This window comes from Haliotis cracherodii, unplaced genomic scaffold (assembly GCF_022045235.1).
Source record: "Haliotis cracherodii isolate W230 unplaced genomic scaffold, xgHalCrac1.p SCAF_1, whole genome shotgun sequence".
NCBI lineage: Eukaryota > Metazoa > Mollusca > Gastropoda > Lepetellida > Haliotidae > Haliotis > Haliotis cracherodii.
In genome coordinates, this window is record NW_027266264.1 from 79,636,594 (window position 1) to 79,664,028 (window position 27,435).

Here is a 27,435-nt window from a genome sequence, read left to right on the forward strand (position 1 = left end):
ACTTCCATCAGGCGTGACATGCCAACTATTGGTGAAGGATATGAATGCATCACTGAAACACGGTGTTGACACCAGGTGGCAAACATACCTTGGCTGTACAAGGTTAATACAGGCAATGTACAAAATATTCTCTGATCATATAAAGATTAATCAGTAGGACAGGTCAATAATAAGTTATTATTATACATACATGTCAATTTTAGAAATACCTGCTACGGTAAACATAGAGTTAACACAGGCAAATAAAAAACTACTACCTGATTATGCAAAGGGTAAACACAGACCATAACTTCAAACAGTCGGTGGGGTATACATTGTGTAAATGTCGCCAATTTATGACAGTGTTTAACTGAAAGTGTAAAATAAACTTTACTGATACGTTCATATTAGCACAGGCTTGGCCAAAAGGAGACTCTCATACAAATCTGAAACAAATATATCCAATACAGCCCATGCAAGTCTATAATATTTGGCAAGTCTAGATGTGAACATGAACAGCTCTGGGCTCCTTTTTATTATGTTGTTTTAAGATAATTTACAAGTGAACGCTTTTTTCTGTAAAATATTTTAATTTCAGAGACTAGACGTTAGTGAAGATGGCTTTAAGAAGTAACGTCTCTGAGTAGTATTTAGAAGTTGAGGTGATGAATAAGAGGTGGCCTGTGAGGATTGTTATAGTGGAAATACATAACAGAAATTATCGACATACACTATACACTTCCTACTTTTATAACTCTTGTTTTGAGACTTGAAGATATACAGGTATTCCACGTGAAAACAGAATGTGTCAGTGTTGCAACTTAAACAAAGTAGAAGACGAGTACCATTTTGTTTTTGTTTGCCCGGCATATTCGGAGCTACGAGGTACGACGTAAGTATATTAATAAGCTTAGCAATTCTCCTTCTCTATTAAACTTCAGTGTACTCATGTCAACAGAAAATGTCATCAATCAATCACCTATCAATTTATATATTTCACGCCTTGAATTTTAGAAAGTCTGTTGGATAAAGGTTTGTTTGTAATGCAAGACACTCACGAGAGGACAATTTGTAATGTAGGTCTGTGGCATTTAAGTATGTGAGATAAAGATTGATTGACTCTTGTTTTGGTGCAGGTCTGTTCATTCTGATGACTGTGGCCGACATCGCCCTGCTGGTATTAGGGACGGGACTACAGGCGTACGACCTGGCCCTCCCCGAGAACCATCATCTTCCAGGGATTCAAGCCGTCATGGATTATATAAGCAGTATAGCTCTTGTCGCAGCAGCTGGCCTTTCTATAGACAGGTGTGTTCAACAAATAACGGTAGACGATTGATGGGCAGGTGAAATGACGAAAGGGGGAGTGGTGGAGTTAGTTTGAACGCCGCTCTCAACAGTATTTCAGTTACTAGCATATCAGAATAATGTTTACTGAGAGCCCAAGCTGACGTATGTGACACACTTTGATCACTTTGGTAAAGCAAACAGTCAACAAAGTGTGATAATCAAGAAGAAGTTGAGATTCTAGTGAGTGAGTGAGTGAGTTTGGTTTAACGCCCCTTTCAGGTTATATCGCATCGGGTGGGAAGAAGTCCGTCTATCACGTTTCGTTTCCGGAGCATAACGCAGAAACTGTTTAATATTTTTTCATGAAACTTTGCAAGTTTGTCAGGTACATGCTGAACCGGTGCCTTTTGCTATTTAGAAATTTTAGATTTTTTTAAATTTTTACGTTTCCATGGCAACAAGACGGACTAAGGTTCCAAACTCCTTTTTTTACAATTTCCATGACAAGTTCCATCTTACGGCCAGTTGATCAATGATGACGTACACATGTAACCGCCACAGGTTCATTAACAACTTCGGAAATCTCTCCCGTCACGTTTATCGTGTCTGCCATTTTGACGTCTTATACTTAATGTAAATGTATTACGACGCGCTGTCATTGTGACTGACTTACTGAGGTAGTTCTTTACAGACCTTTCTCATCTAATGAGGATATGATCTGAACACATTTCCTGCTTAAGATGTTTCTGATGAACAAGTTGTGCATCCATACGCCCATGTCAACTCTCTTTTTGAGGAACTATTTTACTCCGCGATATAGCTGGTTGTTGTATGGCTGTCAGTGTAAACATGAAGTCACACGTATGTAAATGAAATTGTGTTTAGATCTTGGCCTACATCGTTTGAGGTAAGAAATTGTGATGAAAAAATTATAAGAATTGACTTTCACTTTGCCGCAAGCTCCGACGTTCATACAGTGTGGCCCTCACTCTATGAAGGTTCATACTCCAATGAACTCACACAAAGTGAAGGTCAATTCTTAAATATACATCTGTTCCACCTGTTAGATTACTAACTGAAGCTCCAATCTTATCATACCAGTTTTGTATACATAGACATTCCCTGCCCGATGAACACGGTGTGCAACCAGCTATTCGGGCTTTTGACGCGTGTCACCTATTTTCGTGTTAAATACACACGATGCGCACCTATCTACAGATTGTGATGAGCTTATATGTGTCTTGATGTTCCAGATATTTGGCTGTGAAGACAAACACTCACTTTCAAACCTGGAACAAACCTAACACCATGGTCTTCATCGTTGTCGTTGTCATGACTATATCCTGTGAGTATACTTTATAGCCCTGTTGACCCGTGAAGATCAGGGATAGAATATGTCTTCAGCAACCCATGCTTGCCGTAAAAGGCGACTATGCTTGTCGTAAGAGGCGACTAACGGGATCGGGTGGTCAGGCTCGCTGACTTGGTTTGAAGCATGTCATCGATCCCAATTGCGTGGATCGATGCTCATGATATCAATCGCTGGATTGTCTGGTCAAGACTCGATTATTTACAGACCGCCATCATATAGCTGGAATATTGCTGAGTGCGACGTAAAACAACCAACCAACTCAAGCCCTGTTAATCCGGACGGTACATCAGATGCAGTTCCCTATTTGACTTTCCTTTGCATGTGTTTGTGACGGGTGCCACCGGTGGAGCCGGATGCGCTCACCTGGTATCAGTACTTTATGATAGTGGTTCAAAAACATGTATTCATGATACATTAATTTATGAATATGGAAAGAGTTTTGTAGTTTTTATTGAAAAGTACAAATTTCCGGATAAATGAATAATGGTTAATGGTTATGGGATATATCATCTGTTACCAACAGTGATTACGTTTTTCGGATTGACAGTATATGGACTAACGGGGTTTGTAGTATAATGTTATGTAGTGACGTAATGTAAGACGTAGCTGTGAGCGGGTCTCTGCAATCTGTGCTTCAATCCAGTCGAGATAGGCTTCTAGATAGTGCTCTACACAAAGTTTCAATGTCAAACATTTAGAGGAATTCATACAATCACTAGACTCAGCCTCATCATTTAATATATGTGTTACTTAAAAGGCGTTACTTAAAAGTTCGACCCGTGAATATCCGGGTTAGACTAGGGCTTTAGCAACCCATGCTTGCCGTAAAAGGCGACTATGCCTGTCGTAAAAGTCGACTATGCTTGTCGTAAGAGGCGACTATGCTTGTCGTAATAGGCGACTAACGGGATCGGGTATTCAGGCTCGCTGACTTGGTTGATGACTTGTCATCGTATCCCAATTGCGTGGATCGATGTCAATCACTGGACTGTCTGGTCCAGACTCCATTATTTACAGACAGCCGTCATATAGATGGAATGTTGCTGAGTGCGGCGTAAAACCGTAAATAAGCAAACAAATAAAACTTAAAAGTTCACATACAGATGATGTGTGGAGGCAAATCCGACTATTCTCGAAATACTTTTTGGGATGTCGTGCATTCTTTGCCTTGACAAAATATCTACTCGTTTATGGTAACAATGCTTTTTGTTAACCAAACAATTCCCACAGATGACTTCATGTTCTAATTTGCCATTCATACCCCTCTCTCTAACAGGTGTGATCACTCCCTGGCCCTCCCATTTCACCCCAGATCCGATGTGTGGTGCGAGTAAGTCTGTGATGGCAAGTAATGCCTTCACCTACCTGACGTCCGTGACGCTGGTCGTAGCAACGGTAGGAGTAACCTGCAGCCTCAGTAGATGGATTCTCAAGATGGATACTAGAGTGGCTGCTGTAGAAACACAGACTCCACAGCATACCTGCCTCGACAAGAAGAACCACATGAGCTCTGCTATGGCAATACGTTGGGTAATCCTAGTGGAGGTTCTGTCCTGTGCGTGTCTTGCCTCTGTCTCATTCATAAGCCTAATTTATCACAACAAATGCGGTTCCACTGTGTCCAGCCAGTGGTGGTATCGCTTATTGCAGGCCAGTCCTAAGGCTTCTAAGCCATTCATTTTTATGCTGGTCAGTAGATTTTTCAGACAATCAATCACTGCCAGTGATACGAATCGGCATGCAAGACGCCCCACAATCCGACGTGAATCCACCTTCAGTCATGAAGAGGGTTCCTTTCACATACATGACTCCTTTGCTCATCTAAATGGCACCAGTGGACACGAAATGTTTCCAGTTACAAATCCGATTACTAATCAGGACGGCACTGGCCAAAATCAACTCAGAGCAGTAGCTGCCATTCAAGGAAGACCTTACCCATTCACAAGTACAGAGCCAGTTGAGACTTGTCGTGTGACTACAGGTAGCACAGTTTCTCCGACTCCAAACATTGCAGATATTATTCCAACACATGCAGACACAGCATATAAACCTGTCTTCAGCTTACACGAACTCCACCTACAACCTAGCCAGGACCCAATACAAGCATTAATGGACCGCCCTGTGAGTAGAAATGAGCCCCTTTCAGTCGGCTTTACTTGTAAGTTACAGTTCAACTCTACCAACTCTTGTCCTGATTTAAAAGAAGCTGTGTCTAATGAAGACTTCATGAACCAATCGCCCCTTACTAGAGAAAGAACTCAAACCGTTGTAGCTTCTCATTCCACAAAGCCGGATTCGGGGTATCACAATTTACACCTTCCACCTCTGACCAAAACTCAATTTCATGCAAATAATTGGAAATCCAGTGCGAATCTTGAAGTAAAGAAGCTTGAAGGGGATATGAATGAATCGACGGACTGCATTCCCACACTGAACAATGTTCTATGGAGTGTGACAACTGCACAAGGTAAGTTAGAACGCCAGGATTCAATGTGCAATCTTGTTGAAGTAGACTATAGTTTGTCATTAGTAAGTCTTAATGACAGCAAGACTGATATTCGTAAACGCTATGGCAGTGAGAAGGATGCAGATATCCCACTCCAAAGTCCGGCGTCCCATGGCATTCCTAGTATTGTCTTGATCAACGATGAAAACGTATCCACACAGGTTTTGGAAGCTGTCGTGCCTTTGCCCATTGCTCAGTCTGAGGAAGACAATGAAAAGACGGAAGAAGCCATCACTGACAACCAAGAACCATCGGTCGTGTCTCCAAGGTCTGATGATAGCGTTGAGGCTGGAAATGCATGTCTTCCTAAGGCAGCCGATACCAAAAGGAATAATGTGAATATCTTCAACTTCGACTCCGTATTTGACACGGAAGAGACACTTGGACACAATGAATCCGTCAAATGGTATCGCAGAAGATCAGTTTGTAGCAGATATTCTCTTGAACAGGCATCTGTTAATATAAAGTCAAACGGTCCGAGACAGCGCCTACCCTCTGCGCCTTCGATATATGGCAAAGTCAAAGAATGTATGGAGTCTATTGATTCCTGCCTAGAGGGCCTATCAATGACCCCGTCTTTACCTGGTCTCGTTTCGTTTAGACGACTGTCAACTGTACAGTTCTCGAAAACTTCAGATTATCCTCCGGAGCTTAAACTTGCATTCTGCACTCCTCGGCAATCGGTGTCCAGTCCACATTCGCTCCTGAAGACAGAAGGCAGGGACTCAGACTCTAAAGAGTTGACAGCCCTTCCAACGGAATTTCACCATCCTCCAGGCACGAATGACTCTCCGGTAGAATGTATCCATATACTTAGCACTCTCTCCTCGCCACAGAACTCTCCACCACGGAAACCCAGAGTGTCAGTATATGACCCAGATAGTCATGTGTACCTTGGTTCCCTTGGTTCCCTTGGGAAGTGACAATACTTCGTGTACAGAATATCTACGATTTTCGAACAGCCTTTTCCCTTTAATACCAAGCAATATTCCTGCAGCTCCTACCTTTTAGGTCTATATTTCACAACTTTTGAGGAACAATAGAACATGCTTTTTCTACGAATATTTTAAGGAGCGCTGTACGACTCTTGCACTTCTCAGAAGTTGTTTGATGAGGGTTATAACATTCCATGCTTCATTTAAGCTTTCAAAAGGTTTTATGGCATACACGTGAAGGACATTTCCAAATCTGACGCATTATTGACCAACATTATTTCAATGCAATTTCCTATTTTGACTTGTACCTTGTGACCTTCTCACCTTTTCGCGAACACCTAGTGTCATCAAAGTTTGATTGATTCATAAACAAAGGCTTATGCTAACGTCGGAAGCATACAATGGAAATTTCTGATGCACGGCAGTAGTACTGCTGTGTGGCGTTTGGCAACAAACCCTTTCCATTTTAAGAAAATGTGTGAGCGGTATACCATTTTGGCGAACACATGGTGTCATTACTAATTCTCAATGATCCATTCATATTATTTTCACCGATGTTTTGTCTTTCGCGCCTAGTGGAATCAGTATCGGCGGATAATCTCTGGCGATGACGTTTTTTTTCTGCAAAAGGGAACGGTGATTCATACGAAGTAGTGTAAATATCATGGAGAACATGATCTCAAACTATGTCGTCCCGGTAGCGTACAGCATTCAAATGTCCATTTAACAATGGTGAGATGTATTCTCCCATGAGTCGTGGTGCCACCCCAAACATTACATTTCAAACCCAAAATGGACGACGTAGCGTGAAGCAAGAGTCGCTGAAACGTTCTACGCCTGTAGACCCTTGGAAAACTGGACGTATCGCTTGACATCAAGGCCGGATTTTGTGCCCCCTAAGCCGATTGCGTACAGCTCTGACTAATTGGTCTGACCACAAGAATTGACCGAGCTGTAAAATGTGCGAGTTTGGTATCGAGTCCTCAGATGCTCCAACCGAATGTGTTAGCCTTTTTGACTTGACGTCACACGTGGACGACCGGCCCGTGGCAAGTCATGAGTGTTGCCCTGCAATAGAAAACGTCTCCTCTGAGGTGATACTGTGTTTGATCAGCATTAACATTTCTCTTCCCAGCATACCCACAGTGCGTAGACATTTTAGTAAAGCTCATTCTCATTTAATACTATGTTTTTTAAAGGAAATAGACCTTATTCATAAATTTTGATGTATTTACTGTATTGTTTTAAAAATTGGTAGTGCAAAATTCATAACTTAGATTGCTAGTAGCTGTATCCTCGAGGGGGGGTTGAAGTAGTGTACAATTATTGTCCCACTAAGAGGGTATGTAAGTCCCATATTATTCGAAGTATTTTTCTGCATGCCAGGCTTTTAAACGTAGAATATTCGTCATTTTAATTTTTGGCTTAATTGGTACACTGTCGCCAGTGACTGAAGGGATGATATAAATCCTGCCGGGGTCCATGCAGGAAGCAAAGGCACTGTAAGTCCCCATGGTCCCTAGTATGGTGATCTCCCTTTAGTTACTGACGTTCTCTAGCCCATTTTTATATTGTATTGTTCGCTAATACTTATGACTTTTATATATTCTCAAATAGTTTTAAATCGAATCTGTGATATTCTAGTTATTGCACTTTCCTTCATTGACAGCTTTTTATTTAGTCTAAATCAATTATTGAAAATGATCTTCTCGTCACGATATGGCTGAAATACTGCCGATGTGACGTTAAATTTTAACTCACTCACAGTGCGTAGACGTTGATCTTCAACAAGCCGTGGCATTGCGTAAGCGTTATTTACGGTTAGTCAAAACTGTTGTTATGAGCACGTGATAGCTAACCAAATATTTGTGCGGTGTTCACATTAAAAAAACCACGCGTGTGAGTAACATGCTCCAAGCAAATACACAAACATCCAAATTGTGCTTTGTGCATTAACACGCACGTGCAAATTGTGAATCACAACGTCTTTATCAAAATTATTGAACTTTATAAGAGGCACAGTTACTTTTTTTCCGTGAGTATGTTATGATTATTTAAATGCTTGTGTCGTTTTTATCATAAGATAAGTTCTATGTGTCATCAGCGAAAGCTAACGGCAGTGAAGGATGAAAACGTTGCACAAAATCCGTATAATCAACTGTTAATCATTACTAGTTCAATGTTTCTCACTTCACAAAGCTCAAGGTCACTGTTTACATAATGGCTTCGTGACATACCACAGCTCGCTTCTATTGTTTAAAACAAGACAGCAACCTACCAATCAGACAGCTAGGTTGTGATGATATTGTTCATTGGATAATTTATCTCGGTTGTGATGACGTCAGCCACTTGAGTTAAAGTCATACTGGCCTTACATTAACATTGCCACACAAACAAAACTGAGGGCGCGGCTAGCCAAGTTGTCTAGAGCGCCGCAATTCGATGTGCAGAGTTGCGTCCCTTAGACCCGCCTGAGACCAATGAGTTTGGTTGAATGTCTCGCAGTCAGTTTTAAACCAAATTACTCAGGTCGCGGATAGGATTGAATTTTGTGATACGTTTGATATTTTTGGATTAATTGGAATATGTAGCAATTTTCAAAAGATAACATTGAGCAGGGCGTTCTTGATTACTTAGTGTATGTAAATTATCGCGAGTTCTACAATAGAGGTGGAATCTCACTGTTAATAACAAATGTTTTTATACAGGGATTGAAACGTGTAAATGTATCCTTAAGTGATGGCATTTATGTTCTCTTAGACGCTAACTTTTTCGGATTTAAAAAATACATTTTGCTTCAGTTAAGTCTGACAAACGCGATATAAGTGTATTAACTATATCCAGTCTTGTTAACCTACTGACGCTGTTCTGTGATGTTGACATTATACGAGTAGGCGATTTTAATGCAAGAACATGATCATTAACGGATTATATACTTTACGATGATGATGATAGTGATGTTTACATTCAAAATCTGAATGATATGCAATATATAAAAGATTCTTTTCATATACCCATGGACGAGATAAAGAAGTTAACAATTTTTTAAAAGAACTTATTGCATGTTGCACATATGGAATTCATATGCTGATTGGTCGTTTTCCACATGACTCAGGTGGTAGCTTTACCTGTTTTATCTCCAACGGTGCAAGTCTTGTGGACTATATAATGTGCTCAACAAAGTTATTGGTTTTATTGATACGTTTAATACTCACACACTCTATGAATCAGATCACGTTTGACTTTCCTTTTCAGTCAGAGTTAACTGTTACTATGTGCAAAAGGCTATAACTAAAGAAGCTGTTCTCCCTATTGTTCGATATTGATGGATACCACAAAATCCCGACACGTTTATTCAATGCCTTAGAAATAATGTGTGTAACTGTTCTACGGTCCAGTGTATATATACCCTTAGTTTGCAATGACACTTCAGATGTTGCTATGCAGTTATCCCAACGTTTATAGTCAAGTGCTAGAAATGTTGTTTGGTTGGTTGGTTTGTTGTTTAACGCCGCACTCAGCAATATTCCAGCTATATGACGGCGGTCTGTAAATAATCGAGTCTGGACCAGACAATCCAGTGATTGATATCATGAGCATCGATCCACGCAATTGGGATCGATGACATGAATCAACCAAGTCAACGAGCCTGACCACCCGATCCCATTAGTCGCCTCTTACGACAAGCATTGTCGCCTTTTACGGCAAAAATGGGTTGCTGAAGACCTTATCTGTCCCGGATCTTCACCGGTTGCTAGAAAGGATGGCATGCTTATGGGTACATTATATGACATTACTTTATCGGAATATCGGCGTACCGTGTCACCCTTAATATTCAGGATGCCTAAGAATTGGAGAATTACAAATGATAAAAAATATAGGAAGGCGGGAGAGTGTACCTAAAAACCTTAGATTTTGTCTTTGTTTGTAAAAGTATCATAGAAGATGAGTTACATTTTTTGTTTGTATTCCCAACTTATGATATTTAAGACACACATATTTTCCCAACACTAACTCAGAACTTTACTACAAACTTCTAACATTGAAACTTTGTTATTATGTGCTAAATACATAAGAGATGTCCTATCATAACGTTCTTCATCATTATAATCTGTACTTTAATTGCACTCTGTACCTCTTGATATTGTACCACAAATGTATATAATACATGTACTAAGTATGTATATTGTACTTGGGCCTGTGGCCTTCATACTGAAATAAACTTTACTACAAAAATCCCGGTTCGCCCCAATTATGTTTCGATGTTTGTCAGGGGGCACGGGTGGCGCAGTCGTCTATATTTTGATTGTTTAAGCGGTGTTCGTCAGGGTTGTATTCTAACTCCACTTCTGTTTCGTTTGTTTATAAACCAACTTGAAGATGACAGCACAACACCTCTACTCACTGTTTCATCAAAGATGTTTTTTCTCCCACATTAAGCTGACACGCCAGGATTTAAATAAAATACAGTTCAAAGCGGCTTTAAACCCAATTCACTCACTCACTCACCCATAACTAGATTAACTGGTGCCAAAATGTAACAATCTGACTCTTTGTTGCCATTTAAGACACTTCGTATATTGTTGCATGCATGTATAGTTTGTGCACGTAGCATATAGATACGTCACATGTGCTGCGAACAGGCGAAGATAAAAATTGGTAAAAAAGTAAAACTTGAGATAAAACTTCCCTTAACAATATGAGTTACAATGTTAATGGTATTGTTAATTGTCATATTGTGCTAGGGATCGTTTTGTATGCAGAAATTAATATTACCGTGTGTATTTTCTGGTAGATAAGGCCGGACATAGCAATCAGCTGTGCACATATCTTGTCTCAGATCTATCGGTGATGCTGTTCAAAAATACCCCAAAATAATAACTCACAAAAATATTATGTAATGATCGGAAGAAAATGAAATCAGTACCTGATCAGGAATAATATAATCAAATATCGTGTTAAGTGTATATTTCAAACTGTTGGTCATCGAAATTCACTGTCCTAGACCTGGTCTTGAAACTGGATTTCCGGAAAAATGAAGCATTATATGTAGTACATGTATATATTTTGGTTTAATTGAATATCGCCCTTTCGGTAAGGTTTCCGGACATCTGGGGTCCGGTTAATGGGGGTTCTACTGTATATAATAAAATAATTAGGTAGCAATGTTTATGACCTACTTACTTCTCTGTGAACACGAACATATACAAATTTGAGTTTTCACCAAACTGTAACTTTCATTCACGTACAGTGTATTATGTCAATCCTTAACTGAGTGAAGAAGACCGTGGTCTATTGGTAGAGCATCCGCCCGGAGACCGGAAGATCCGGGGTTCGATCCCCGGCCGCGTCATACCATACGTTAAAAGTTGGTACTTGTTGTTACCCTGTCTGGCACTCGGCATTAAGGGGCTAAAACAATGACGGGTCGGCTCGGAGTCAGTATACTGTGTCTGAGTGGGGTATTCATGTTAAACTGCGGAATGGTATCTCAGTGGGCTAGCACTATAAATCGGCATCGGTCCGGACTACTACTAGCAGCCACACAAACACACACACGTGCATGCTCGTCGCTATATAAGTGCAAAACTCTTGGGCGCGACATTAAAGCCAATTTCAACTCAACTGTATGAAGAATGGAGTTAGAGTTCAGTGCTGTCTATATGTTTATAAACTGCATGGCAAAAGAGAGTATACAACCATGTTTGATGGTGGCTAAAATGAAACAAACAAGAAATGGTTACTCGATGGTGATGTATTTGATACGGGTATCATGGCAGTGTTTAGAACCTCATATGTTCGCAGTGTTTCGGCGACTGTTTCTCGATACAGTCAAACACTAATGTGTCGAAGTTGAAGGGTCCTACGTAAATAATTCGAGTTATCCGAGTTTCGACACAACCGAAAATGATAAAGAAGGAACCAAGCTTCGACATCGATACAACCGTAAGTTCGACACAACGGTGTTTGACTGTATAGGATTTGGTGTTGGAAATTGAACCTGTATTACATCACAATTAATATCAATTTTGATAACGTTTATATTTTCTGTCACATCCAGTTTTCAAGTGTATGCCTTCTGTTGTCCCCGGTCCTTTACCATGACGATTTATGTAATAATTCAGACATTATTGGGTCTAGATGTTGATTAATTCACCATGATTCAATGTAGCAGACGAAAAGTACATATCGAAGTCCTTGGGGCCATGGAATATACATGTATGTCGACTTATCCGTTCTTGGAGTGAATCGGAGTCTCCCTATAATGCCGAAGTGTTGATAAGCATTTTCCCTCACCACACAACTGAGTTTCATTGCTTTGTTTGTTTGTTGTTTAACGCCGCACTCGCATATTGCAGCTATTTGACGGCGGCCTGTAAATGAATCGAATCTGGACCCGACAATCCAATTACTGACATCATGAGCATTGGTCTTTGTACTTGGGATACGATGAGTTTTATTGGTATAAGTATTAGTTATTAGTTAATCGTTAACCCCGAACAACAATGAATTAGTCATACAGACCGTAAATTTAGTTTTGTGTTACGCTTTAGAGGCTGCATCATCAGAAAACACATTCCGCTAACAATGTAACATAACAATATGAACATTTCTATTTTCCTTTTTTTATTACAACTTGTTTGTTTCGTTATCTATCGTGTATTTGACCAATTTCGATCACCAACGTTGATACTACTTAATTTTGTTTATCCGACATACTCGTTAATCAGACATAATCATATGTCGGATTAACGAGAATTGACTGTATACGACAACAAGCGTATGAGTATGTTGATAAAAGTATGTAGACAATGGGATATACATGAAGAGCATGTCGTTTATGCCTATGTCACATTGACTGCACTTTATTGAAACTGGAAAAAAATGGTCAATGACTTTTAAAAACAATGAAATAGGAAGATTGAAGGTGATGGAAAAAGCTATCCAAAACACATGGGTTTAGTCGTGCAATACATGATAAGTAATAGTTAATGTTGGTTTAAAATGGTTCATGACAGAGGCAACTGAACTGTACTTGGAAGTTGAAAATTCGACGTTGTATTCATATAGTCAGATGAGAGGGAGAGGAAAGCTGATGGTATGCGACGGGTCAGAAGGCATTTGAATGCGAGCCAGAATATCATCTGAAAGCTTTGGGTACGTTTTCAAGCTACAGGATCCGTTGCGTAAACAAAGAAAGCTTTCATACTTACGTATCTCTTATTATCTGCGTGACCCCCTCTGTATTGACGCAGAGTATGCTAGTGTGAGAAACCGGGACTGCTTCACAACATGAAGAACAGACACAGGTGTTGTTGGCAGTAATGACCAATTTTATAACTGATAAATTGAGGTTAAACCATCCAATCAATTGTAAAACATTCATCATAAATGAGACCTATACCAAATATTATAACGGGTAAGAGATAGACATACTTTTACTTTGCCTGAACACTTAATTAATGCTATATCACAAACATGCGTATATAGTTATTTTAGTTTGTTGTTTAACGCCGCACGCAACAATATCCCAACTATAAGACGTACATATCATTACATGTAGAGTCACAGATATGACATGATAGATAGATAGGTAGATAGACAGATGGATGGATGGATGGAGAAAACAGAAAACCCACCAACAAGTGTGTGGACCTGGGTTCGTCAGCCGGGTAACTAACAGCTGGACGACTTGGCCACCCACAGATCAATCCAATCACAGCAACATCAATACAAACATTCACAGGCTATTGCTGAGTAACTTTAAAATATTTCTAAGATATAATACTAAAACCCTGCCTCCTTTCATGCATAACATAACATGTACCCTAGCGTGACATATATTACACCTGTATGCATAACATAACACGTACTCTAGCGTGACATATATTACACCTCCATGCATAACATAACATGTACCCTAACGTGACATATATTACACCTTCATGCATAACATAACATGTACCCTAACGTGACATATATTACACCTGCATGCATAACATAACATGTACCCTAACGTGACATATATTACACCTGCATGCACAACATAACATGTACCCTAGCGTCGCATATGGTTCGTATTCTTTCCTTCATACTTCACACAAACATACATCACTTTTATATTACTTGAAGATTTAGTTTGATAATGACATATTTTGCCTGAAATTAGCGCTTACTGAATTGTGTACCTTTCGTAAATGATAACACTTATAATGCATTGTACTATACGTTAACATACAGTAACACGACAAGTAACCATGATCTATCCAATATTTACAACATGACAAAACAGCCAAAGTATTGAAAGCATAAAAACAACATCCTAAAAACCCTAGGAATACACCAAAAACCTGTCCAAATATGAATAACAAAAACTCCAACGCCTCAAATACTGTTATGACCATCTGACAGTAACCTCAAATGTTCAAATGTGACATAAACTGTAGTGAAGCTTAACTCTTTAAACTGAAGACAATAAACTACTAAGTTGAAGACTAAAGGCCAGTAAAGGGCGTGCTTGGGCAAACTTTTGTGTGACAGTGCACTAGATGTGGTTGTGTCAAAATACTCACGCGGTGAGCTGAAATAGAGAATTATGAAAGATGAAGTGTGTAGTATATAATGTTCAAAACATACTTGACTGAATATTTAATTCAGTAAAAGCTAAAGCTTTCACAGGTCCCTCCCTTGAAAAATGAGGACCATGTCATTCTGGTTCTTAATCAACAAGGGAAAGCAATGCCTTGGAGACGCTGGTGCTGATGTGTCCAAAAATGCCAGTCTCTGCCAGATGTTGCAGGCGTCAACTCTTCTGCTGACAGTCTGGATCGGAAGTCTGGCACATAACATGACCTCCCTCCCAGCGATCTGCAAACTTGTGCTTACTATCAAAGGCTAAGTCTTTCACCAGACCTCGATCACCTTTCTGTACAGTGGCTCTTCTAATTGTCAAGTCATAGCTGGCTTTGTGCTTGACTTGTGCTGTCTTTGATGCATTGAATGCCAGGTCATAGGCTTCTTGCAGCTTCTTAGTCAGTGATTCTGAATAAGCTGTAAGGGGCTGGTGGTACTTGTTGGAATTCCCTCTCTCGTCCTGGTACCTTGATGGCATTCCTTGATGAGGTGGCCAATGCTGTTGAGATGGAGGCTGCAGATCGGTGCTGGTTCTTCGAGTCCTGGGTTACTGTTCATCCAAGGAACAGAGGAAACAGGCAGTGGGTGGTTCTGTTGGTTCTTCAGTTCTGCAACTTCACCAGTCAGGTGTCTAAACATCCCCTTGATAGCCATCATCCAGTGTCATGTATGTCCAAAGTGGCCATACCTGGAGGTTACATCTTCTTCTTGGCCACAGGTCCTTTCTATTGCAAATCCATGTCACTCTCCGCAGGGCTCTGAGCTGTCTGATCCCTGGGCTCTGGCTTCGACCCTGACCATAACTATGTTCGGAGCATCTCCTTCCTGGTTGCCTGGGGAACTAAAGTTGGTCCTTATATCTCTGCTTGAATGAGTAAATTTTCTAACCTGCATGTTCATGCGGCAACTTCTTCTGTGGTCTACCGTTGCTGCCTTACCACGCAGAGATTGTTTGACTATGTTAGCAACAGCACGTGGTTAAAGAGACCTGTTTTGATTCAAGCACTCAACACGATATGTCTAAACATCAAAAGATGTTTCGACCCTTCTTGTCACCTGGAAAAGATGGAACTTTTGGTGCCTATGGTAGCGTAACTGTGCTCGAGTGCCTGAAATTGAAGAGATATTTGAGTCTGGCCGAGTGCCTGGGTTAAAAGGCATGATGAACGAACCATCCTTAGCCTTGACCTTGCCCTGGGTGTATGCTCGCATCCATCGTAACAGGTCCTTTGTGTTATCAACAGAAGCCCAGGTACCAAGAGTCTGATAGGAAGAAATACGTTTCTCGAACTCTTCAGGTAGTGGTTTACTCATAATGCTGTAACATGAACAAGTGATACGAAATATCATTGGGGACAACAACATTAATGTTGTGTTAAGAGCCACAATCAGGATGCCCTGATAGGATCAAGTGATAATATGTACTTGTATGTTAAGGATACCCTGAACACCAAGCAAATTATGCAAATAAGTGTGTGCTCATGACATCACGACCAAGCTGAAATATAAAAGTGAAACCTAAATACAAGTGGCCTGAAAAGCTAAACCGTGAGGACAATATAATGAGACTGGGGGATGCTTATACATAAGCAACGTCAGCTGTAAACCCACTAAATAACAAACCAAATGCAACCCATATTGACACATACTATTGTTTTGAATAAACAACAAGGTACAAGTCTACCACTGAACTCGGAACACAACACCATCCCCACATGATGAAACCTGAAAAGATTTATTGGGCATAATTGTTTATTTGGTAAAGTTTAATTTGTTAATCAGGCATTGTACATGCAATCACAGGACAACCCACAGAAAACATATCATTTGTACCAACTAAATACCAAATGTGTGAGCGCTCACTGAACGAAACCCCAATACATACCAATCAGAATGTGCACGAAGGAACAGCAATATCACAGGCACATATACAATAAAGCTCAGTACAGTCAGAATATTCAACACACGCCGGGTACATTTAACATCAGGTTACAAAACTCCATAGATTATGCATAAAATAACATACATACATACATACATACATACATACATACATACATACATACATACATACATACATACATACATACATACATACATACATACATACATACATACATACATACATACATACATACATACATACATACATACATACATACATACATACATACATACATACATACATACATACATACATACATACATACATACAGAAAAATTGAGCACATGTTTATAGAAACACAATTCCTGTGTGAAACAGAAGGATGTATATACCGTAACGCTTGGACGAACACGACTACACAACGCTCCCCTTTGATGGCGTGTCGCAACACATGATTGTTATTTATTCGGGTCAAGGAAACACATTTCACTACTCGCAGCCGTGAATTATAGTGTCATACCTTCCCACTGGCTGATCGAGGGACAGGTAGTTCACGTTGTGTAGCTGAGCCTTACAATGAAGGCCGCAGCAGTAGAAAGTAGACCTAGTTGTATGCGTTAAGGTCACGTTTGTGTTGATCGCGTCATGTGTACATACATTGTGTAAGCCTCCGAACATTGTCGCACCTGTATCATGCCGAGGCACGCAGTGTCCCCCTAAAACTAGTGTCCCTTACTGATATCCATTTACCTGGTATCCACTGTCATAGGTAAAATACGAGTGGGGTGTGTTGAGACTTCAGTTTTAATGTTTGCACGGACAGCTCAGAAACGGGATATTCATGAGAGCGGCATTCCTACAACTTGGATCTACCGGGTTGTTTCTGATACGGATCTCTGAACAGGATTTCAGTCAGGTAAGTGCATGGCGGAATTCGTCAAATTGGACTTTAACACGAATTAGCACAACCTCAAAGCTCTGTCTTGTGCTATTCCTAATCCTATGCCCTGCCGCATAATTACTCTTCGCGAGTACCCAAGGCGGAGTACCTTCCAGCATTCTAATGCTTGTCGTAAGAGGCGACTAAACTGATTGGGTGTGCAGGCTCTGTGACTTGGCTGCTTGTATGTCATCGTACCGTGACGGCGTGGAGGCTGCTTATAATAGCATCCAGTTACATGTGGCTGGCACAGAATTCTAACGGACAGCCGTTATGTAGAGCAGAACAGAAATTATTTGGTAATATAGACACATTCAATTTATACTAGTTTTGGAATTTCTAAACAGAAACATTTTTTCAAGATAAAGAGCTAACTCTAATAAGATGTCGTCATTTGACAGATATTGTGCAGGTTGTAATAAGGATTTGTAGGTACAATATAATTCTAACCATGGTGAATTTGAGATACAGTCTGACCATTCTTGCACATACAAATATCTTGTCCTTTGCTTAAATGTATAAATTAAAACATTACTGTCTCCGACATCCTGCATCAACCATACATAACCAAACAATTACAATGTATATTTATAAACCCAATTTTTATAACGTAATTCATCATAATACACAACATGAAATAACAGCGCTCTGCATATTTGCCTACAGGCATTCTCAATAGCTTAAAACACTTAATTACTCTCACAATACCATGTTCAAACTTACTCGTTCCTCCCAGTTTATCTACTGCAGCAATATTTAAAGATGTATATCCTATTTTCAAAGTATATTTATAATATTTCGTATGTATAATTTCAATACTTTTTCTTCCTTCTTTATGCCATATATCCGCACCAGAAAGCAAAATATGTACAATTTTACAATATACTGTTTACAACGTTTACAGCTGGCTCTTTGACATCATCCTTTAAACTGGTACTAAGCCCTTGTTTGTCTATTTAGTCAAAGTAAAACATACTTGAGTAAATATATTTCTATATGAAATTAAAATATCATACTATTAATTGAATAAAATCACTTCAATCTGTTCACCATACCTTTGTTCATATTTTGATGTATGTCCTGCATTTTTAAATACAATAACTTTACTCAAATTAATGTTTAGTGTCATACCGCGGCCATATATAGCTGGAAGGCGTCTTCTGTTATACACTACAGCGCTCATCGTATCCTACTGGCGTAGATCTATGCTCGTGATGTCAGACTTGATTATTTGGGAGTGGGTCAAAACCGCCTCATGTCAGAACGGCCTCAAAAGATAACGTAAAAACGACCACAACCCACAGTTAAAACGTCCACACAAAAAAGTCATAACAGCCAAAACAAAAAAAATCATAACGGCCAAATAGAAAACAAAGACGACAAACACAAGTATTGTGTCACATTAATTGTATTATATACATTGTATAACAGTTCGTAACACCATATGCACACAGATCATAATTTAGCACTGACTCAGCACTACACACCACATATGACACATCCCTATCACATATTAAACCCCTGGTCCATAGTTTGGAGCGCATATGTTAAACAGCTCAGATGGTGTTATGTCGCTCCATAGCACAATCTCCAGACCGCGAAGATTTCTTCTTGTTGGCTCGTAGTTTTCTTTTTTTCACAACAGATTGATACACTGGTAAGTACAGAATATTAATTTATTATTAATAACAACATATGATATGTATACTCTGTACACATCCTGCTCACAAGGCAAAGTGACTGTAGTCATCTACATTTATTGGAAATTAATAGTTAATAATGATTATGATCAAATAATTATAACAATAAACGAGACGTAAGTGTTTTGCTTAGCTAAGAGGAAGGTTATCATCCTTGACCTCCTCAGCAGATATCCCAAGCACCCCTTATTCACCTCCTTTACATTCATGACCTTGAACTTATTGCCTGATCCACACATATGGAAGATCCACAGTTACAGTTACTGACTCGTGACTCGTGGAAGGCCAGGCCGATACGTACTTGGGATGTTGGTTAGGGATACACTCCAGAATGCCCATGTCAAGGAAAAACTTCGGATAGAGTACAAATGTTGACTTTAGAAAATCTGGAGTTCATTCTAAACGATCACAATAAAGCCACAAATACTTAAGCTGTACCCGTCCTGTCATATTATTTTGGTGTTGTTAATTGGACGAATTCAGGGTATTGACACCCTCACACGAAGAATCGTGTCAGACAATATACCCCACCACCCTCGCTCTTCCCTCAATCGATTATATTAACCAATCTTAATTGGCTGGCGTGGTTTGATTAACGTGGTACTTCATGATAGAATTGTATTGTGCACTTGTGCATAATTTCATTTGTCTGATGATCAGCATGTCAAGACTCATATTATGATGAAAACATAGCAGTCCACAGTTTTCTTAAACGAACCAAGGATGTGGGACATAATCTCAGCATCAATGATGATTTTGTTGATGGTTCTCTACTGCTGGACCATCTAAACGACCACTGCATCGTTTATGTGCAATGTGTTGAGCAGATCAGCAACTGTGCAGAGTCCGTCGTATGGATGAATGCGGCTGGCCTGAAAAGTGAAACAGAAGGCTTTCTGTTTGCTGCTCAGGACTAGTCACTTCCCACCCGAAACCGTCAATGTGTGATTTTGCATCAAAATGTAAATATGAAATGTAGATTATGTAATGAATTTAATGAGACTGTCCAACTCATTGTCAGTGAATGCCCAGCTTTGGCACAAACACAGTATCTTAAGCGACATGATGACATTTTATTACCATGCTTGTGGTTTTGAAACAGAGGTCCATCCAAGGTAAGACCCGGAATATACAGAGGGCGTCATTGAAAATGATAAATACAAAATTCTTTGGAAAAGATCCGTATACAGACTCAGACCTATCCAGGCCAACAAACCCGATCTTGTCCTTTTTGATAAATCCAAGAAAATCATTTATATTATTGAATTTTCTGTCCCTTTTGACAGCAATATGATTGACAAGCTTCATCAAAACTTGGCAGATGTGCAGCCTCGCTTTCGAAATGTCACGCTTGCATCCCAAGTACCAAGTTGTCCAACTCCCCATTGTTCTCGGTGCCTCAGGTTTGGTACCTCCCAATCTGTTAACTGACATAGGAAGTAGGGCTGCAACGATACAGGAAGATCACAATACTATACGCACCTCGATATTCTGGTCACGATTCGATACGTTTCTTGATACGCAATGATACAAAAACAAAACTTAAAGCATGTCAAGATTGAACCTTTCATGATTTTGGAACAGTCAAAATTATTTTATAATAACAAGACTACTGAAGTTGTTAAGCTTCAAAGTGGAACTTTTTCTAACTTCCCTTCAAAACAATTCAAAGTTCAAACACCAGAAAATAATTAATGTACTTCACCAGTGATACAACTTCAAAGAATTTTTATGCAATGGTCGAGATAATGTATCTGAAATTATTGTTTTATCAGGAATAATATATTCCAATATCGTGTTACTTCAGTTGTAGCTGTTACTATGTATGTATTTAAAATTATAAAAACCACAAGCGTAGCATTTTGGTACTGGTGATTGCTGTTGCAGGATATTTTTACGTATGGAACAATTTGACCAGTCACCGAAGGGACTTCCCGCGCGACGACAAGTATTTCGATTGCGAAAATGTTATGTTGACACATATTAGTCAAATTGCCACAAATATGGCTTTTAACGAGTCAAAGTATGGCATTTTAATATATATATCCATTCTTTAGCAACTAAAGTTCGTTTCAATGCGTCAAAAGCGGTAATCTGACCGTGGTTGCTGTATCTCTTCACGCACGATTTCACCTGACTTAATGAAAACAATATTAAATGAAATTTTGAATAAAATTAATAAAATATATTACAAACACATGTCCAAATATACAATGAACACGTTTTAATAACAAGATAGAATAATGATGGTATTGAATTGCGTACTTCAGTTCGGTTTTGCTGACTGATATTTCCGGTGTTATGTGCTTGCGGTGATCAGCTGATAATGTTTATTGAGATGGGGAAAAACATCTGTCAGTATAAAACCTGAGCTTATCAAAAATGTAAGTACGTTTTTGGGAGCCATGCGTTACCGCGCGCTCTAACCAAGTTAGCGGTTTTTTGAAAGCCACAAAAGCGAGGAAACGCTGTACTTGAGCTTTGCGTTCCGTATCGTGGCGTATCGATAAATGGGCCCACGTTTATCGTATATCGTATCGTGGGTCAAGTATCGCGATGCATCGGAATATCGGTGTATCGTTTCACCCTTAACAGGAAGAGTACCCGGGTTTGTTGCCAGGAATACAGCCCTTCTGACAATCTGGGTAATGAAGAAGGCTGCAGTGTTAGGGTGTCTTCTAATTCTCCAAAATGTTTCTCCCACATTCTCCTGAGAAAAGTCCCATACGCTGTCTGGGCTGCGTGTCAAGATTACCCAAACCCTCTTTGCTGCATTTTTTAAATAATAATAATTCCCCAGTTTTCTTAAACGAGTCAAGGATGTGGGACATGGCCCCTGGAGGGTGTCTGAGAGGAGCTAGAAGGTGGACAGTCACATTGCCATCCCATCTGAGAGGAGCTAGAAGGTGGACAGTCACATTGCCATCCAATCTGAGAGGAGCTAGAAGGTGGACAGTCACATTGCCATCCCATCTGAGAGGAGCTAGAAGGTGGACAGTCACATTGCCATCCCATCTGAGAGGAGCTAGAAGGTGGACAGTCACATTGCCATCCCATCTGAGAGGAGCTAGAAGGTGGACAGTCACATTGCCATCCCATCTGAGAGGAGCTAGAAGGTGGACAGTCACATTGCCATCCCATCTGAGAGGAGCTAGAAGGTGGACAGTCACATTGCCATCCCATCTGAGAGGAGCTAGAAGGTGGACAGTCACATTGCCATCCCATCTGAGAGGAGCTAGATGGTGGATAGTCACATTGCCATCCCATCTGAGAGGAGCTAGAAGGTGGACAGTCACATTGCCATCCCGTCTGAGAGGAGCTAGAAGGTGGACAGTCACATTGCCATCCCATCTGAGAGGAGCTAGAAGGTGGATAGTCACATTGCCATCCCATCTGAGAGGAGCTAGAAGGTGGACAGTCACATTGCCATCCCATCTGAGAGGAGCTAGAAGGTGGACAGTCACATTGCCATCCCATCTGAGAGGAGCTAGAAGGTGGACAGTCACATTGCCATCCCATCCTACTGGGTATTCATTTACTGCTGGGTAAACAGAGGCATGTTTTGATCAAAGCCACTACATGATTGCCCCATGTGCTGCAGTGTTGGACAGGGCCGAAGGCCTAGAAATTCTCAGGGGCTGCTGGGCGTGGTCAGCCACCCATCTCCTCTCCGCGACCAACGTTGCTTAAACTTCACCTGGTTAATGACCTGTGATCTGTGCACTGGACGACGTGCCACCAGATGGACTTTATGGCTTCACGGAATGCTCAGTCTCCGACCTGTGTACACCACAGACACTTGTAGCATACTGTCATGATGGTGAGGTGAGGTGAAATTGGGTTTAACGTCGCGTTCAAGATTATTGCACTTTTGAAGCGACGTGCATGCACGTGTGTGCGTGTGTGGCTGCTTGTACTAGTCCGGACTGATGCCGATTTATAGTGCTAGCTCACTGAGATACCATGCCGCAGTTTAACATGAATACCCCACTCAGACACAGTATACTGACTCCGAGCCGACCAGTCCTTGTTTCAGCCCCTTAATGCCGAGTGCCAGACAGTGTAACAACAAGTACCATCTTTTAACGTCTTTTGGTATGACGCGGCCGGGGATCGAACCCCTGACCTTCCGCTCTCTACCACTAGACCGGTCCTGTAGAGGCGGTCCTGTCATGATGGTTCTTAGTATGGGTGAGTGAGTGAGTATGGTTTTACGCCGCTTTTAGCAATATTCCAGCAATATCACGGCGGGGGACACCAGAAATGGGATTCACACATTGTACCCATGTCGGGAATCGAACCCGGGTCTTCGGCGTGACGAGCGAACGCTTTAACCACTGGGCTACCCGACCGCCCCCTTAGTATGGGGAAAAATAGAAAGTCACTACATAAACAAATACAATGAGTCAGGAGGATTAATGAAGCACAGGTAGTCATCTTTCTCAAACGTAATTGATATTACAAAATGTTTCTCAGACACATCTAGATCTATCTCAAAAGTCAGGGCGGCGGTAGGCTTGTTTAATGTTTCATAAACACCGTGATGAGGAAGGATTTTTTTTTTTCAAATTTCGCACCAAGAATACCAAGAAACAGAGCTGGCCACACACTTAACACGGCACTTTAATATAATGTCACTTGTCAATAGAATATGTTTCATATTAACAATACAAATGACTGGCGAGCCAATGCTGGTTGTAAGTAAATTTATTGCACTCTGAGCATAGTTGACGCAACACAAAGACGTTAAGATTTATTCTGACAAGCTATTATGTAAAACGGAATAGGAGCACATGTGACTTACAAAAGCATATTTTCATTGTTACAATTATACAGAAACCGGACATAACTGTTTCTCAAATAATTTAATTTATAGCTTAAGGGCATATTGTATTTAACAATTCGTTTAATTGCGTTAAATGAGTATTGTTCAATAAACTGAGGAGATGAGGACAAGCTTGGTCATATTTTCAATTTATTATTACAGTCAGTCGGCGGACTTCAGAATACGAGTGATTGCTGACGATCGGAAATACAGATGGCATCCACTGACGGATTCAACGCCACTGGAAGCGCGTTTGCGAACGCCGGCGTGGGCACGATTGACCTCGTCGTCATTATTATTTATTTGTTCGTCTGTCTTGCAGTGGGTATATGGGTAGGTACTGGCATTGTTTTATCACACGTAGTTTCCTTTTCACCAACAAGTGACCCGCTGAACATCCGTGTCAGAATTGGTCTTCAACATCCCATGCTTGTCGTAGGAGGCGACTAACGGAATCGGGTGGTCAAGTTCGCTGACTTGGTCGATGTATGCCCTCGCATCCCAAATGAGTGGATCGATACTCATAATGTCAATGACCCGTGAAGATCCGGGTTAGAATTGGCCTTCAGCAACACATGCTTGCCGTAAAATGCGACTATGCTTGTCATGAGAGGCGACTGACAGGATCGGATGGTCAGCCTCGCTGGCTTGGTTGATGCATGTGGTCCAGACTTGATTATTTACAGACCGCCGTCATATAGCTAGAATATTGTTAAACAACAAACAATCAATCAATCAGTCATGATGTCAATCAATGGATGGTCTGGTCCAGACGCGATTATTTACAGACCTCTGTCACATGGCTTAAATACTGCTGAGTGCAATCACACAAACAAAATAAACAATAATCTTTGCTTTCGGCAAAACATGTATTATCATCTTTATGTTGTGTCAGAATATAGGGAACTGGTGGCCCAGTCATCTACGACGCGGCAATTCGCTGTGCAGTCGTAGGCGTGCTCGAAACCTATGATCGAGGGTTCGAGTACCGTTTTGCCCTAATTATGTTTGATAATCTCCAAACCCGTGCTCGTAGGTTTCACCGAAATGGTGAACGCCGATGGCCTGCATCTCTTCGTGCTTCGCTCCCACTCCAATCTACTACGACGTGAAAAACCGCATGCTTGTCCCCCAGGGTGGATTCTGGAGCAGAATAGGTTCCCAGTTCTTATACTGGGAATTCCAAGTCAAAATAGTTCTTCAGTATCGCATGGTTTTCTCCCTGTGGGAATGCTGGGTTAGCATAGGTCCCCAGTACAGTCTACCAGTTGGGACTCAATAGGGCGGAATAGGGCTTCAGTTCCCCATGCTTGTCTCCTGGTGGGGTTGTGGGTCAGAATAGGTCACCAGTATCCAAAACCTGTCTCTCTGTTTGGATTCTTGGTCGGAATAGGGCTTCAATATCACATGTTTGTCTCCCTGTTGGGATTCTGGGTCAGAATAGGTCCCAAGTACTGTGTGATTGTCTGCCATTGGAGATTCCTGTCAGAAAATGACCTCAATACCGCATGTTTGTCTCCCTGTTGGGATTCTGTGTCAGAATAATGTCCCCCCAGTACCGTATGATTGTCTCCCTGTTGTGATTCTGTGACACAATATGTCCCCCCAGTACCGTATGCTTGTCTCCCTGTTGTGATTCTGTGACACAATATGCCCCCCCCCCACCCCACCCCCCCCCAGTACCGTATGCTTGTCTCCCTGTTGGGATTCTGTGACACAATATGTTCCCCCAGTACCGTATGCTTGTCTCCTTGTTGCGATTCTGTGACAGAATATGTCCCCCCAGTACCGTATGCTTGACTCCCTGTTGCGATTCTGTGACAGAATATGTCCCCCCAGTACCGTATGCTTGTCTCCCTGTTGCGATTCTGTGACAGAATATGTCCCATGTACCGTATGCTTGTCTCCCTGTTGCGATTCTGTGACAGAATATGTCCCCAGTACCGTATGCTTGTCTCCCTGTTGCGATTCTGTGACAGAATAGGTCCCAAGTACCGTATGCCTGTCGTTAAAGGCGACTCAAATTGGGATCAAGTGGCCATGCTGTTAATGGAATGACTGCGTGTTATCGTGCGTCAACTAATGGCTTGTCTGGCACAAGCTCAGTTATTTACAGGCTGTCGCGATAGAGCTGGAATGTTGGTGCTGGCTTCAATGACAACACTTCTGGATGTTGGATTTATAACTATCAAAATAACATATTCTAAAGTTGTATTTTCATACATGTTAGAGTTTTTCACTTTCAGGCGACATGGCGCACACAGCGAGGGAGCGTCAGCGGCTACTTTCTGGCAGGGAGGGACATGCTTTGGTTTGCGGTTAGTGCCATTCTAAAATCTTACCTAGTATCAAATGAGAAAACCTCTTCGTTGTGCAGGTTGCGCGCCTATTGCTATATCGAGTCTAAAATAATCTTAAATATTATTTACAGTAATGATAAAAGTTGCAAAGTGCAGTTTTCAAGGAAAAGCCATTTGGTAGTGACAAATGTCATCAGTGAGTTTTGATCACGTGGTTTCAATCCGGGTATGGGTCGGCAGTCAGGTAAATGTAAGCGGCTATAATTAAAAGAACGCGCACATGCAGTAATTTAAAGCGCTTTTGACCTATATTGAGATGCGCACATTGCTTATCGAGGGAGCACGGGTGGCCGAGTCGTCTCAAGCGCTGTGCAAAGTTGCGTCCCTTGGGCACGCCAGAAACCTATGATTGTGGGCTCAAATCCCGGTTCGCCCCGATGAGGTTTCTAGGTTCGTCTGCACCATACCCGTGCTCGGGGGTTTCGCCAAAGTCCTGCATCACTTCGGGCTTCCCTCCCACACTAAGCTGACACGACGTGATATAAATGGAATACTTTTCAAACCAACGTTAAACCAGACTCATTCACTCACTTACCCTTACCCGGATTATAATCACGTGACCAAACTCAATGATGATGTTTATTTCGAGCAAAAGGGATATTCTACATGGCTCATACTTGGAAAACGTAGAAAGACGTAGAAAGACGTGTTACAATTATGGAAATTCATTTTCTGGAACGTAAACGTTGTAGTATGAAAACATGACACATAATGCTATCTTTATGCATTGAAATAGCAGAGCCCTGCGTTGACTCAATATACACCCTATTCATATACACCCTAGCCTACATCTATTCATCGAGCGGGTTGTGTCCTGCAAACCACTCTTGTGTAAGATCCTTATATTAACATAACGCTGTTGAGTTAGTCCGAGGGTACACACAGCTTTCTGTGGCACGACTGTGAATTGCATTGCCTTCTGTGCCTGAAACAGCGGCCTTGACCTGAAGCATGCGCGTTAGAATTGGGCTGTTGTTATGAGGTTATCATGAGATGAGAGTGTTGCTCG

The 27,435-nt window shown here is 41.0% G+C and overlaps 1 protein-coding gene across 2 annotated transcripts in view; it reads left to right on the forward strand.

The window, feature by feature from the left end:
- The first annotated feature begins 17,076 nt into the window (after window positions 1-17,076).
- LOC139441271 (sodium/glucose cotransporter 4-like) overlaps window positions 17,077-27,435 on the forward strand; it is a 34,174-nt gene continuing 23,815 nt past the window's right edge. Inside the window, exons 1-3 of one of the 2 annotated variants that reach the window (XM_071222324.1) lie at window positions 17,077-17,517; window positions 24,229-24,399; window positions 26,313-26,384. In XM_071222324.1, the coding sequence (XP_071078425.1) occupies window positions 24,280-24,399; window positions 26,313-26,384 (192 nt within the window). In that variant the 5' untranslated portion in view covers window positions 17,077-17,517; window positions 24,229-24,279. Of the gene's footprint in view, window positions 17,518-19,109; window positions 19,199-24,228; window positions 24,400-26,312; window positions 26,385-27,435 lie in introns of those variants that run through there. The other variant, XM_071222337.1, reaches the window with a different exon arrangement.